Genomic DNA, 14,599 nt, shown 5'->3' with positions numbered 1-14,599 from the left:
TTAGCTATTTCTATTATGGCACATTTTAGAAAACTGAATGGAAAGTTTTTTATCCCTGTTGCATAGAGATCCCTCAGAAACTTTTCCTTTCCAATATGAAAAAAGTTTCAGAATTTATCACCTTTTCACTACTCTTGCACATTATGTTTATGACAAGAATAGCTTTTTCATTACGAAGTAATGTATTGATTCAAAACCAAATGCAATGTCTAGGTCACCTGACTTACATGAGGGTCCTTATATGAATAGATGTAAGGCAGCTTCTCCAGTTTTCTTCTTCTAACTTATACCTCATTAAGTAGATAGTTTTTAGAACAGTTCACATTATTTTAAAATTGAAAATTATCTGTGTTTCACATCTGTTGTTTCTGCAGAAAAATAAAATACTTCTAGTAGAATGAAATAATAAACAGTTTTTTAAAAAAAGCAACAAGTGCACTCTCTGGAATTCTACTAAAAGCTTTAAACACATTTCAAAAGCCTCAGGACTGGACCATGAAAGGGGATGGCTAATAAAAAAAAATCATATGAATGATATTTTATGATTCTTCTGTTCCTTTGGAGAAAGTAAGTATTCTGATTTATGAAAGGAAATCAGAAAAAAAAAAAAAAAAAAAAAGGAACATATTCCCCATAACTTTTAGTTCTATGAACATTTATCAATCCTCAATTACTATGATGCAATTTGAAGAAACATTTATAAACAGTGGACAAGGTAATTCAGCAAAATATTATCCGAGATCCTAATAATTTGAAAACAATTTTATTAGATATTAAAATACAAAAAAGATAAGCAGGACTAAAAGAAGGAAGTTCAGTACGATTGTTTTGTGATCTGGACAGTGTTAGCATCAGGTATGTATAGTCCCTGTATACTGCTAAGTGCCCAGCTGCAAATACAAGATGCCATTGCAGCAGTTGTAAAACAATACATGTGGTAGTCTCATGTTCATAAAAATCGAAAGCCATCTTTTAAACAAACAGCAGACATTCCAAGAGTCAACAAAATTGCTCTCCAAGGATATGACTGGAGCAGTCTGTAGTTCCAGCAGTTTAACATAAATCATTTAATCGAAAATCCTGTGAAGACTTGTTTTGGAAAGGAAACCTAACTACATGTCACTTACACCCTTCCTTCAAATATAGCCCTTCTAAATTATTTTATCATCCCCATCATAAATATTTGTTAGAATCCACTGTATTTTCTACTCATTCAAGCAAGCGTTCCCCATATCTGTATTTCTCATTATTCTGTTTAGAACATAAACAGCTTGTTCAAAAAGATAACATTCACGTGACAAAGAAAATTATCTTCCATTTATGTATTTCACAGTGCGATACTATCAGCAGAGAATATTACTGTTAGATCCCTTTCCAAATTTAGAAGTATTTTATTTATTTTAACACTGATAAATGCAATATGCTATCTGTACTTCTTTGTAGAAGTACATTGGATTTTTTTGCAATTGCCAATAAAAGCACCATGCAAGAAGGTAGTCCCCACTTTGCATTGACTATGCAGGTCTTTAAGGTTCTCAGAGAATAAATTAATTTTAGTCCCTTCATCCTCAAATATTCTAAGTTTTACTTAAAGATAGTGACACTGAGGATCACACATTCACATGCCATTGCATGAATGGAATTTCATAACATTTACAACTACATGTTTTTGTTAAACAATACTCTATGGAAAGTTCAGCCATGAGACTGAGACAAAATGTAGACAGCATGTAGAATATCTGTTCGGAAAATCTTAGAACTCTTTTTCTTCTCCTAAGAAGCAGATAACAGTATTGTACAGCCTCAAGTTTATCTGTGCCTCAAACAATGCAGGCAGAAAACGTTTTTGCTGTGCCTTGAAGGATACTACAGGACTTCAGCTTCAACAAAATCTTGTGACTATAAAGAAACCAAGGGTCTCAGAGATGCCAGCACAAGGATCCTATATTCTCAGTGCAGGAGCTCTGCAGCCACAGTGCATCTGGTCCAGACATGAAGGAATTACTTGGCATCTGCCTTAGCAAATCCAGCAGTGGTACCAGCAGCTCCCAAAGGAGTTTTCTATAGGCTTCATCAGGCCTGGCACTTTCTCAGAGACCCTTCAGCTCAGCCAAAGAGTAAAGACAGGACTTAATTATTGTTACTACTTCCTTTTTTAGCAAAGCTTAGAGTTCTTATTATGATATGCATAACATTTTCTTTAACAATACTAAAGGGACCTCAGTCTAATTTTTAAGTATTTGAAAGTCAAATAATGTATGCCTGTTAATTGCATCACAAAATATGTATAAAAGCACTCGTAAGACTAAGTATCTGTCTGTCTGTAGAGACATCCCAGAACTTCTCATGGTCAGACAAAATTACTAAAACCAGTATCATACCAGCAAAAAGGTGTGCACAGTATACAGCAGGAAAGTCTTGGCCTTATTATGCTCTAAAGAACTGACAAATAGAGATTTTGTAAGTACATTAGTTTTCTCTGAGTACAACTTGTAATCATTGTAAGGCAGTGAGTTAAAGAGGTGAAAAGCAAATATCCATGACTTTCTGTGAAAGACAGACATTCCCTAAGGGAATTACAATGTTAGCTTCCTCTTGTACACACAATGCTCCCAGTTTTTTACTATACATTTTCCTTCTCTTCCAGCTTCAGTTTGATTCTCCCAAATATATACACTGAGTTTCGTCATACTCAATTTTGGGGGTTGATTTTGCTTTCATTTTGCAAACTTTGCAAAACTTTTTTAACTCACCTGAGATGGTCTCATTCTCTGCAATACCAGCAACCACAGTGATGATCCTTAACAAAAATTCCATTACTTGTTCCATGTATAATGTACAGAAAATACATTTTCCTGATTTTTATAGTAGAAATGTTGTCAAGACCTACGAAAATATTATGCACAGCTATGACAACAGTATTTTCCTCCCAAACGTATAGGAAGGTAACACAAAATGATATGGAAAGCAATGGTAATTACTACCTATTTTTCATCAACGTATCAGTGACTAGAAGTTGGTCAAGAAGAATGCCTCTCATATTCAAAACTGAACTTTTCTGTTTCTATTGCACACACAGAAACTCCTTTGTTCAGCTTACTTCTCTTTGTCTTCTTTACACAAGAAAAAAGACGACTGGGCAAATAATATTAAATACTTACTAGGACAGACAATCCTCAGACTAAATGTAAAAACTCTGTAAGATGACTACAAATTCCCACAACATTTATTTATTTTTACAAGACCATGATTTTTAGCGTGGTACCATAGCCAAATTGTAATTGGAGTAATTACAGCCTACTTAAATTCTCCATCTAAATCAGCAGGAAATGGCTTTCTTCCATTCTGAACAAATGAGTATTACTGGTATGTCCTGTTAAACCCCTGCAAAAATTTAGAAGTGTCTCAAAACAATTCTAAAACTTGGAATAGTGTTATGCTATCATTTTGGAAATGTGCCCAAATCAGAATACAGCCTTGAAGAGGTCCAAGGCTGTACCTCTTTCAGGGACACAATTACAGCATGGTCAGTATCATTTTGTTACTGCAGGGAGAAATAGTTCTTAATTTCAAAGAGGAATCAACTGTAACCAAGTCCCATACAGAAAATAAAACCATACAGATCCAACAAATTCTTTCAACCACCATCCCTATACCTGTTGCTTCAATGAAGAAAAATGTGCCACAAGTTATTACTGCTCCATTAAGTTCTGTTGAAGATCTCAGCACATTAATCACATGCAGAGAAGCATATTCATAAATACACACTCTCTTACTAATGTATTTTAATAGGTGTCATCCATTACCTTGAAAAATGCCCTATGTCCTAGATTTAAAACTGTCCACCCAAAAATCCTGATGTGACCGTTTTGGTAGTCTTTTGTCTGCCTCCAGACTTTTTTTTTGATCACATAAACACTAAATATGCTTCCAGTGTGTCACACCCAGGCAAAAAGAAGCTGTCAAAGACTAGTACATCTCCCGGCCTCAAAATTTACCACATAAAATACTGCCTTTGTTATGAATTTGCCCTCCAACAAATACGTCATTCTCTCTTCTAAAATATCCCTCTTTTGAGACAAGAGGATCTTCTTCAAGTTTTCCAGGACACATAGTTTGCAAGATAGAAGCCAAAGATGAAAAGCTACAAGGCTACAGAGCACACTGCTTCCTCCTTACCCCTTCAGCTTACGACAAGCACTAATGATCCAACTGGACTTCTAATTCTCTTAGGAGGAAAAAAAAAAATACTACAGTAAAGCACTGATCACACTTCAAATACTCCTCATCTTCCTCACTTCTCAAATTAATGCAAGTCTTCTATATTAGAAGGAAAATTCTAAGAAGAGGAAAATACCAAAGGGACTTGACACCAAGTGTCAAGTCACTTGACACTATAAAACAGCATCTCTTACACTACTACAAAACAAGCACTGTAAAATGTTTGCTTAAGTCCTTAGAAACATATGGTGCCATATTAAGAATCATCACTATTTGCACAAATGAAGGTGAATTATGACAAATGTAAGTAAGGTAAGTCCTTAAATCTAAATATTTACTTGTTAATACGATCAGTATTAACACAGAATTTAATCAAGCACAGAAAGATGCTTTATAACAGCTACCATGAGTACATAAAATGAGCTTACATAAATTTAGAATAAAATATAACTAAAATTCCGTTTGCATCACACGTAAACATAAATTACAAAAATTCACATTATTTATAAACTGTGCTGATTCAAAACATTACAAGGCAAAATGTTCATCAGTTTATTGTTATTATTATTTTTCCCAAAAAAGCTCCAGTAAGGTATGAAAAATTCCCAACAAAGATAACCACCAGTCACTCCTTCTACCTGATGATTACTTGGTAGAATACAGTGTGAGTTGGGCAGTCCTGAGACACTCCTAGAATCAAAAGATGTTTTTCTCATAGCAGACAATTTTCACAAACGTCCCTGTTGACAGTTTCATACAAGAAAGCAAAACTGAGCAAAAAATGGCAGAAAAAAATAAATAATCTCCTATAATGAAAAACACATCTAAAGTTAAGTGTGAGAAACAACAGCAAGCTACCAGGGCGAAGCCACTATTATGATGCACTTTTATCTGTTGCACAAAGTTTACAAGACTCCAGAGTACAGAGCTCCAATTCATATAACTTATAAAGAAAAAAAATGTTTCTTTCAGGGTCAAAAATATGGATGCTTGTGTTTTGAAGTTATAAAAAAATACCATAACAAAAGAGAGACTGTCTCACAATCCATCTGGAAACAAAACAAAATTATTCAATGGAGCTTTCCATCTCTTCTCTCCCGATTCTGCCCCCATGCATACCAACCACAGACTGAAGTACAATCAAGAAAAAAGGCATCACAGAGTTCTCGTAACATCAACACCTGCTTTTAGGGGGGCTCATAGGATCGTACTGTGATCACCAATCGATCAACAGGAAATCAGGACAGCACAGCTGTTTCCTTATTCCCTTCAGAGGAAAGAAAATAACTGAGTTCATGAGCAGAAGTAAGGAGAGGCTCTAGACCCCAAAGGCCTCTGGCATCCATGCTGACACAAAGTCTTCCCAGTTATAAATTAACTGTTTAGACTTAAAACCCACAAGTCTCATATTTCTGCCGCTCTGCTTATTCTCAACCAAATCTGTTCTAGACTGTTTTGTAACTATTGTCTTAAGATCAGACAAACTTAAATCACACAAGTCTGCAAGTTACTTTTCTGTCTGAAACTTTTCATTGGGGTCTTTTAACTCTGGTTTCCAGTTACTGCACTTTATCAAGACAGCTGTAGTGTTAGTCAAATATTTTATATATATATTATACTTTTATATTAAAATATATGTATTTATATATATAATATTAATATATAATGTATATTAATATACATTATATATAGTATTATATATATATAAATAAACAATATAGATTTAAACTAATACCATGTACTAGAAATTAGTACAGTCAATCGACAAACAAAGCGAAAATTGACAAACACTGAGAAAGATAGGCAGAAGTAAAATGTTTCTGCACTTTGTTTTCACCATTGCATGCCTGCAAAATTTACAGATTTAAAGCAAGTATTTCACTAGACTCTCCCTTTGGAGAGAGATAATGAAAATAAATTATACTCAGTGCTCAGAACCCATACATCTGAAATTTATGCAAACAATTACGTAAAAAAAAACAACAAAACACTACATATCTTATTGGGACTTCAGACACAAGGTTACAGCACAGTTATAGTATAGTGCATTGCATTTTAGAGATTTCAAATTGCAAAGCCTTACTAAGGTACAGCCTTCTTTGCTGGAGGACAACAGACAGGTACACAGCACACTAACACACAGATTAACAAGAAACAGGTATTTTCTGTTTTGTTGCTGATAACTTGCTCTTCACTTCATACTCTGAAAACTCTACTTCACCTCTACTACTGAAAACTTCACCCTGTTCTGTCAAACATACCTATTGCCAAAAATATATTTGTTTTTAACACTTAAAAGATTTTTATCAACCTTCCCATAATTTCTCAATTATTAAACAAACACTGCAATACTACCTAAATGAGTACTTATCAATTAGTTACTTTTTCCCACAGGACCTATCCACAGGACACATCCAGGAGTATCAATGAATGAAGGAGTCTGCTACCACTTGGCACTAATCTGAGGTTTGAACGTGACTGCATTTATTCATATAGCACTCATCACTGATATGGAAGAGATAATTATACCACAAACTGGAACAGTAGTGTATATATAAAAGACTTCTGATTCCTGTGAATTTAATAAAATCAGACGACAAAAATTACTCAACAAAAGAGGTGTCAGAGGATGCCAGCCTTTCACTGATGATGCAATAAAACAGATCTTGAACATTTATTGTATTTACATCATAGCTTACTTGACCAATATGGTAAAATTTATCTTCAACACAACCACAGAATTCTCCTAATTCACTATGGGTGGGAAAGACCACTGCCAACACACTTACATGAAGTGTAAATATATATATATATATATTTTTATTATTATTATTATTTTTTAAATTAAAATTTCAGAATTGAATTACGGCAATTATGCTTTTTGCCAACTGCAAAAAGCGATGTCTCCATAACAGACCACCAGGAAAAATCCTTATTTGCATCACTGCACCACTTGCACCATTTGTACCAGGGGAAATCTTTATTTGCATCAATTCTCACTTTCAAAAGAAAACTCTAGTAATTTCTGGCATAAGTTAAAAGAAAAATCTAGGTATATAAAAACTAACCACAATTACTGTAGTTAATCTGATAAGTGTGACTTGTTTTAAGCAAAATCTTCCATGATTTTGCAACACATACAAAATGCGTTTGATTATTAGAAAGAACAATTTAAATACAGTAAGTTTAGAAATCAATTTAATTCCTTAAATTAAAGCCATGACAAGGAAACTATAAATCCCAGCATTCCACAGCAATGTACCTTTTTTCATTTAAAAAATAAATTGATGTAAACAAGTTAACACTGAAACAAAGCAATTAATAATAAAGAACATGTAAGAATAAATAGCCATAAGAGATTTCTGATGCAAAGTTTTTTGTAATATTTCTGTGAAATATTAGCAGACAGGAGTTTAAATTTTGGGTTTAAGTGAGAGGATTTGCTGTGATTTCAAGTTTACACTGACACTGTTTTATTTTAGTGTCATAGACACTGAATTCCTTTGAGCATCTTGGAGAACTTTTACTCTGCCAAAGATTAAAGATACCTGCAGGACCCTGTTCCCAAACCTGGTTGCTTCTTTATGTGTGGATTCAATTACTCAGTGTTATATGCAGTTACAAGCTTCAAAAGTGCTGACAGCAAAGCAAAAGATTATTTTCTCTACGAAGAGAAATAGGGACAGCTAGGGGGACCTGTAATGCAGAAGGGCATTCTGATGAGGCCCCAAAGAACAAACAGAACACCTGTGCAGAACAAGCATACTTTGAGATTTACCACTTCCTAGTGTATGCATGCACAAAGTTACCAGATATTAATAGATACTTTCAGATATTGTTCTTCTTTGTAGTGAACCCAGATTCATGTCAATTTGAAAAAAAAGACAATACAGAGGATTTACACAACCCACACTAACGTGCTGGATCTTGAAAAAGGCTAAAAATTATTTCAAGCCCAAACTGAAAAAGAGGAAACACTTCCTTCAACATCAATACATTTAAGTACTTTTCAAGACAGTTACTGTTTTTCTGATTATCTGTTAGAAATGCATGTTTGATAAAATTTCTGGATAAAGTACTGTATTTTCAGATCTTACTATTAGCTAAAAACGTTCAAACAAGCACATCTGAGGTGGTAGAAAAGATGAAATCTGACTGAAAAGAAGTAGTGACTTCATTATGACATGATCCACAGCAACCAAAACATGCTGATCTATGATGTTCTCAGGAATATTGCCTGACTCTGCAGTGCCATTAACAGCTTGAAGTAAATGGGATTCCTGATACAGATACAAGTCATAAGTTAACTTAAGGCACTTATGACTTACAACATTCTCAAAGATAGCTTGGTATCTATCAACAGCTGGTTCCCTAAGACAAAATGAGTCATGCATAGGGTACAGATGAGATCACAGGGGATATGGCCCCACAATGTACAGTTTGATAATTAAGAAAATCAGTAAGCAGATCAGACAAAGCAATAAGAATACTCAAGCATCAGAGTTTCCCACCACTCATCTCCCAGGGCGGGGTGGGGAGGGGGGACACTAAACACTGCGAAAAATTAACATACAAGGTTAGGCTCCCTCTAGCAATCACGTAAGTTACTGATTAAGAAGTTTCTTTCATTCTTTTCTCATTTTTTTTCAGTCAGAATTCTAAACTTTAATATTATATTTGAGGTGATTCAAGGTAAGAATTTACAGGAAAAGAAAAAAGAAGATGAACACCTGGCCAGAAATGAAGAGGAACTGGCAAGAAATACCTGAGACATCTGAGAGTTGTTTTTTGGGGGATTACACTTGTATTGGTTCAATAGGACATAGCAGTTTTGTCTGCTACCAAATGGTTCAGAATAGTATTAGCAAAGCTGTTTTTATAGGACTTATATCATTACTGATACAAAAAAAAAAAGCACAGAAACCATCACACAACATCCACTGCCATGATACATTCAATCCATGAATGTTTGGAGAAAGCAGATCAAACTATTAAATGCCTTTCCACTTAGCTAGAAGTTTATCAACTCAGTATCTACAGTATCCATGTTAGGCTGTTTCTGGTTTTCTCCTTACTTCTAACATACAAGAAAAGAGCCTATATATGCTCGAACAAACCAGCCTGGCATTTAAGCAAAACATTAAAGCAAACAAACACACAGAAAAAACACCCCTCATCTACATCTGTACATTTTCTCAGAGTAATTATGGCATAATGATTTTCCCTAGACTCAAGTCTACCTATACCTCTTCTTTCCTGACAAAAATTCTACACGTGCACTAGGAAACAAGAAAACTGAACTATTTATATAAAATATTTATTTGTATAGTTCTTTTACACCGTGGAAAAAAAAAAAAAGGAGTAAATGAAATATGCTGATGATGAATTTCAGTTGAGATTCATATGTTTTAAAAACATGAGTATTTTTCAATGAAAATCACTGTGTTTGTTGAATAATCATTAGGAAAAAAATACAGAAAAACTTTATTTCGAACAACAGCCATGCTTCACCTGAAATTTCAGTCATAAAGGAAAAAGCATACTAACAAATTAGAGTTTACTCAAAATGTTAAAACATTAAACATTAGAGCACTGGAACAGGCTGCCCAGGGAGGTTGTGGAGTCTCCTTCTCTGGAGATATTCAAGGCCCATCTGGACACCTAACTGGGCAGCCTGCTCTAAGGAACCTTCTTTGGCAGGGGGGTTGGACCCGATGATCTTTCAAGGTCCCTTCCAACCCCTTCAATTCTGTGATTCTGTGTAAAGAGAAACAAAATACTTACATTATCTTCCTCTTCTGTATCATCATCATCACTATCCTTGAAGCCAGGTGGAAGCGGTGGCCCAATGAATTCTTCATCATCGTCATCATCATCACCACCAACTGAACCTTGAACAGAAGTCTGGGATTGCATGGAAGGACCAATTAACTCTTCATCTGAGCTGTCCTCACTTTCACTACTAGCTGTGTCTCTACATGTAAAATATTAAAAAAATGTATCAGTATTTTAAGAAACTGGCATGTCCACATGAATTTCAGATCAGAGATGTTCAGCACTGACATAAAATTTGCACAAACACTGAAATTAGGAGCAAAACGTAAACTCATTTTTATTAACATAATATAGACCCACCATCATCTTGAAAGCATAAAAAAAGCTTTAAACAAAAAAGGAATAACATAGCATCAGATAATTAGAAAAAGGCAGAATACAAGAAGGATAAAGTTAGGTGGAATGTAAAAGTAACAGCAACGCATCACTAATATGATTTCAAAATACTTAGATATGTTTATATCTAAAATACTTAGAAGCCAGCAGAACACACTGATACACAGCATCTCCACCAAACCGCTGCTACAGGTTGCAGCACATCCAAACCCTCTGCACTTCCCTCACCATGGTGGAAATCAAAAGAGTAACGATCCAGGCTCACCACCAGAGCAAGAACATAAAGCATGGCACTTGCTTTTTAATGCTGGTAATCAGCAGGGAATCAAGTACTGTCAGCCAAATATTTGATGTACGGAATCTAGACTGTTCCATGTCTAGATTCTAAAAGTTGCATTTAAATTATCATTTCACTGATGTCTACATCAATTGTTTTAAACACATTGGTTTTGGCATTGGAAAATTTCTGGAAAGAAAGTAGAACTACTTATTCCCCATTCATTCAGTTCATCTGAAATAAATGGGCTCCCTCTGCTGGTAGTTATCAGGTAGGCAGCATTTTAACTGGTACAAGGTTTAAAAGGGGTGAGCACAAATTCTTACTTTTTGCCTAGGCTACAGTGTATCACTCACTTTGCAGTGGAAGTCAGCTGTTCCTTTCTGATCAGGTCAGATGAACTCAAGTTGCAGACATGCTTTGGGAACTTATGTTTTGAGAGCATGTATGTGAATTTAAAATTGAGCCAACTGCAAAGGATACTTTAATAATGGGAAGAAAAAGAGACTACAGAGGTTTTTCCTCTTTTCTTAAAAGTTTAGGATATCATTTAAAAACTGTAATAAAAACAAACAAGCTCAAGAACATAATAAAGCACTATGAAAAGAGGTTCTGAACTGTGTAATTGTGACAGAACACACGACCTCCCTAAAACAGCTGTACACCAAGCAGGTAATAGGCTATACAGCAAATATTTGTCTTGGATAAGCAAATGGAATTCTATTTTAGGAAGAAATCAAAACAAACTAAAACCAACGTGAATTAGGTCCTCAGATGTCACAGTGATGAGAAGGGCTTGCATGCCTGAAAGCTTGTCTAATTTTTCCAACTATATTTACTAGCCTAATAAAAGATATTACATCTACATACAAACTTTGTTTTGCATAGTGATGAGAGACATTTAAAGACCTAGGTCAGGATATGACCGCACAATAAATCTAACTCAAATAAAATGAGCTTCTTTCACTCTATAGCAATGGGACAATCAATGTCCTTTTACCGTAAGAGGAACACAGCTGGGTCCTTCAAAATTCTTCAAGATCAGTATCACCAAAATTGACTATTTTATAAGATCGAAACACAGAATATCCAAGTTGTAAGAGGCCCAACAAGGATCATCAAGTCCAACTGCTGGGTCCCCAAAGGACCACCCAAAAAATCAGACCCTATGTCTGAGAGTGTTGTCCAAATGTTTCCTGAACTCTGGCAGCTCAGTGCTGTGCCCACTGCCCTGGGGAGCCTGTCCCAGTGCCCGACCACCCTCTGGGTGCAGAACCTTTCCCTAACACCCAGCCTGACCCTCCCCTGTCCCAGCTCCATGCCGTTCCCTCGGGTCCTGTCGCTGTCCCCAGAGAGCAGAGCTCAGCGCCTGCCCCTCTGCTCCCCTCATGAGGGAGCTGCAGGCCGCCATGAGGCCTCCCCTCAGCCTGCTCTGCTCTGGCTGAACAAACCAAGGGACCTCAGCTGCTCCTCATACATCTTGCCCTCTGGGCCCTTCACCATCTTTGTAGCTCTCCTTTGGGCACTCTCTAACAGTTTTATCTCTTTCTTATACTGTGGCACCCAAGGATGCACACAGTACTGGAGGTGAGGACACACCAGCGCAGAGCAGAGTCTTCCCTCGACCAGCTAGCAGTGCCATGCCTGATGCACCCCAGGGCATGGTTGGCCCTCCTGGCTGCCAGGGCACACTGGTGACCCATGTTTAACTTGAGGTTGATGGGAACACCAAGATCCCTTTCAGCCTTGCACCCCCTGGTCTGTATGTACAGCCAGGGTCACCCCTTCCCAGATGCAGAATCCAGCACTGTCACACTGTTGGTGATTGCCCAGCTCTCTGATTTGTCCAGATCTCTCTGCAAGGCCTTACCACCCTGTGTGTGACCGAGTTGATCTGAAAAAACTGACACATGTTCCCAGACTAGTAAACCACATAGCTTTTCCCTAAAAGCCCAAAAAATGAGTTAGTTTGGAATGGAACGAAACATACCATGTAGCCGCCAGTAAGAGCGTATACAATGCAGTGACTGAAGGAGGCCCTTCAAATCCCAGAGTCACAGACTTTTAGATCCTTCTACAGACACTCAAGAACAATACCTAGCTTCCACCCTAATTCCCTAAACATATAGTTTCCTTATTTACTAGGCAGAATCAATACATTCAAACACTTCAGCATTTTGAGGGGCTATGCAATTATTCTTCATATTAAATGATCAGAAATTCAGTGCTGTTTTTCACCACACTCCAAGCTTGGCAGAGATATCCAAGGATTCCAGCTACAGCTGCTGTTTTACTCTGTTCCAACAGGAAAGGCAGTCAAACACATGAACAGCCCAACACAGCCAGGCCAAAAGCCTGTCTAGCTGAGTAACATTCGTCAGACAGTGACAGGGGGTGCTGGCAGAAATGACAAAACAAGAGAGCAGATGTATCATGGCACTTGTTTCAACTTTCAGCCATACAGTCTTCCTCTACCAGATGCTGTTAAAGCATTTCCCACAATTCAGAGGCATATAAGGAACTATTTTTTGCTTTCCCTCATTACCTCCTCAATAAGTAAAACATGCTGTTAAGAGGAAAATAGAAAGCTGGATGAAAGTACAGATGGCACACAGACTGAAAATAACGAAAAACATTCAGAGAGTTGTGTAAGTATGTGGGCATTTCCCTGTCCCTCCCCCCCACCATGTGTTAACTCTCCTCACATCATCTACTTTAATTTCTTAGACTTTTTATTTTTTATATACTAGCATTTTTTAATTGTGGATACTGTGGATGTTTCATCCCTGGAAGTGCTCAAGAACCAGTTGGATGAGGCTTTGAGCAACCTGGTCTGGTGGGAGGTGTCCCTGCCCATGGCAGGAGGGCTGAGACCAGGTGATCTTTACAGTCCCTTCCAATCCAAACCATTCTATGACTCTGTGCTTTTCTCTGACAAAGTGTAATTACTATTGTCCTTATGCATACATGTGTAAGTACTATAACTATTGCAATCATTTCTCTCTAGCAAATTAATTCAAAAAGCAAAAAGAATCACTAGAATCACACCATTTTGTATTAAACAACCCCTTGCTAACAATTGTAAAATTAGTATGAGAGCTACTACGATAGATAAATATACATGGAATTTAAAGAAAAAAAAATAGTGTTGCCATTTTCAGAGAAAAAGAATAAGCTGTACATTCAATTTTAGTAACTAAAATCTACATCATAAAAAACCCTTGAGTCCTGTAATTCAGATTTCAACTGTCAGTTGAAGGATTATCCCACTGAATTTAGGCTGAGGCACAATGGTGTGTCTCCTTCACTAGCTTTCTGTTTTAAGCACTAAGTTCTAAACTGAGTACCACAATTTACAAGGAAATATAATACTGCAAGTTAACACATTCACCTTCCAGTTCTGTGAGTTTTTCATGCCAGTCCTCAGTTAAAAAAACAGCAACAACAAAAACTTATTATAAACAGGACCCTGGTGAGTTACCAGAGCCTACTTTGTAACTCATAATGGTGATAGATAATTATTACTTTCCTTTATCCAAAGAGCTTAGAGTACTCCTCTCAAATCCCTTAGTTAAACAGAAAACACTCTGTATCATCTGCCTACTATTTGTTTTAATTGAATCCTTACATTGAAGTCACCCATGTATACTAAGTACACAATCTGATACTTGTCAGTCTCTATTGTTTCACTAGGAAGAGCATCAAAACTGAATAGGAGCACATACTTTTCTCTCCTATGTAAGATATAATAGAGATCTATAGGGAAGTATGTTGTGTGACCCGTTATTTCAGTGTGAGTCCACAGCTCATTTGTGCTTTCCACAAATAACAGGCAAAGAGATTTGTTCAGTCTGCAATGCTGCAGGCTTGTCTGTAAAAACCCACCACAAACAATCAGCCTAGCAGACACATAAAGAGTGTACCACAGTA

General features: G+C 36.5%; 1 protein-coding gene across 1 annotated transcript in view; it reads right to left on the bottom strand.

Annotated features, from left to right (window-relative positions):
* The window catches only part of WDR70 (WD repeat domain 70), a 137,245-nt gene that overhangs the window by 118,420 nt on the left and 4,226 nt on the right, over positions 1-14,599 (bottom strand). The window contains exon 5 of the mRNA XM_068667967.1: positions 10,006-10,195. Coding sequence (XP_068524068.1) covers positions 10,006-10,195 — 190 coding nt within the window. The remainder of the gene's footprint in view (positions 1-10,005; positions 10,196-14,599) is intronic.

The sequence above is a fragment of the Anas acuta genome, chromosome Z (assembly GCF_963932015.1).
Source record: "Anas acuta chromosome Z, bAnaAcu1.1, whole genome shotgun sequence".
In the NCBI taxonomy this organism is placed as follows: Eukaryota; Metazoa; Chordata; class Aves; order Anseriformes; family Anatidae; genus Anas; species Anas acuta.
This window is presented reverse-complemented; position numbering and strand designations above follow the sequence as displayed.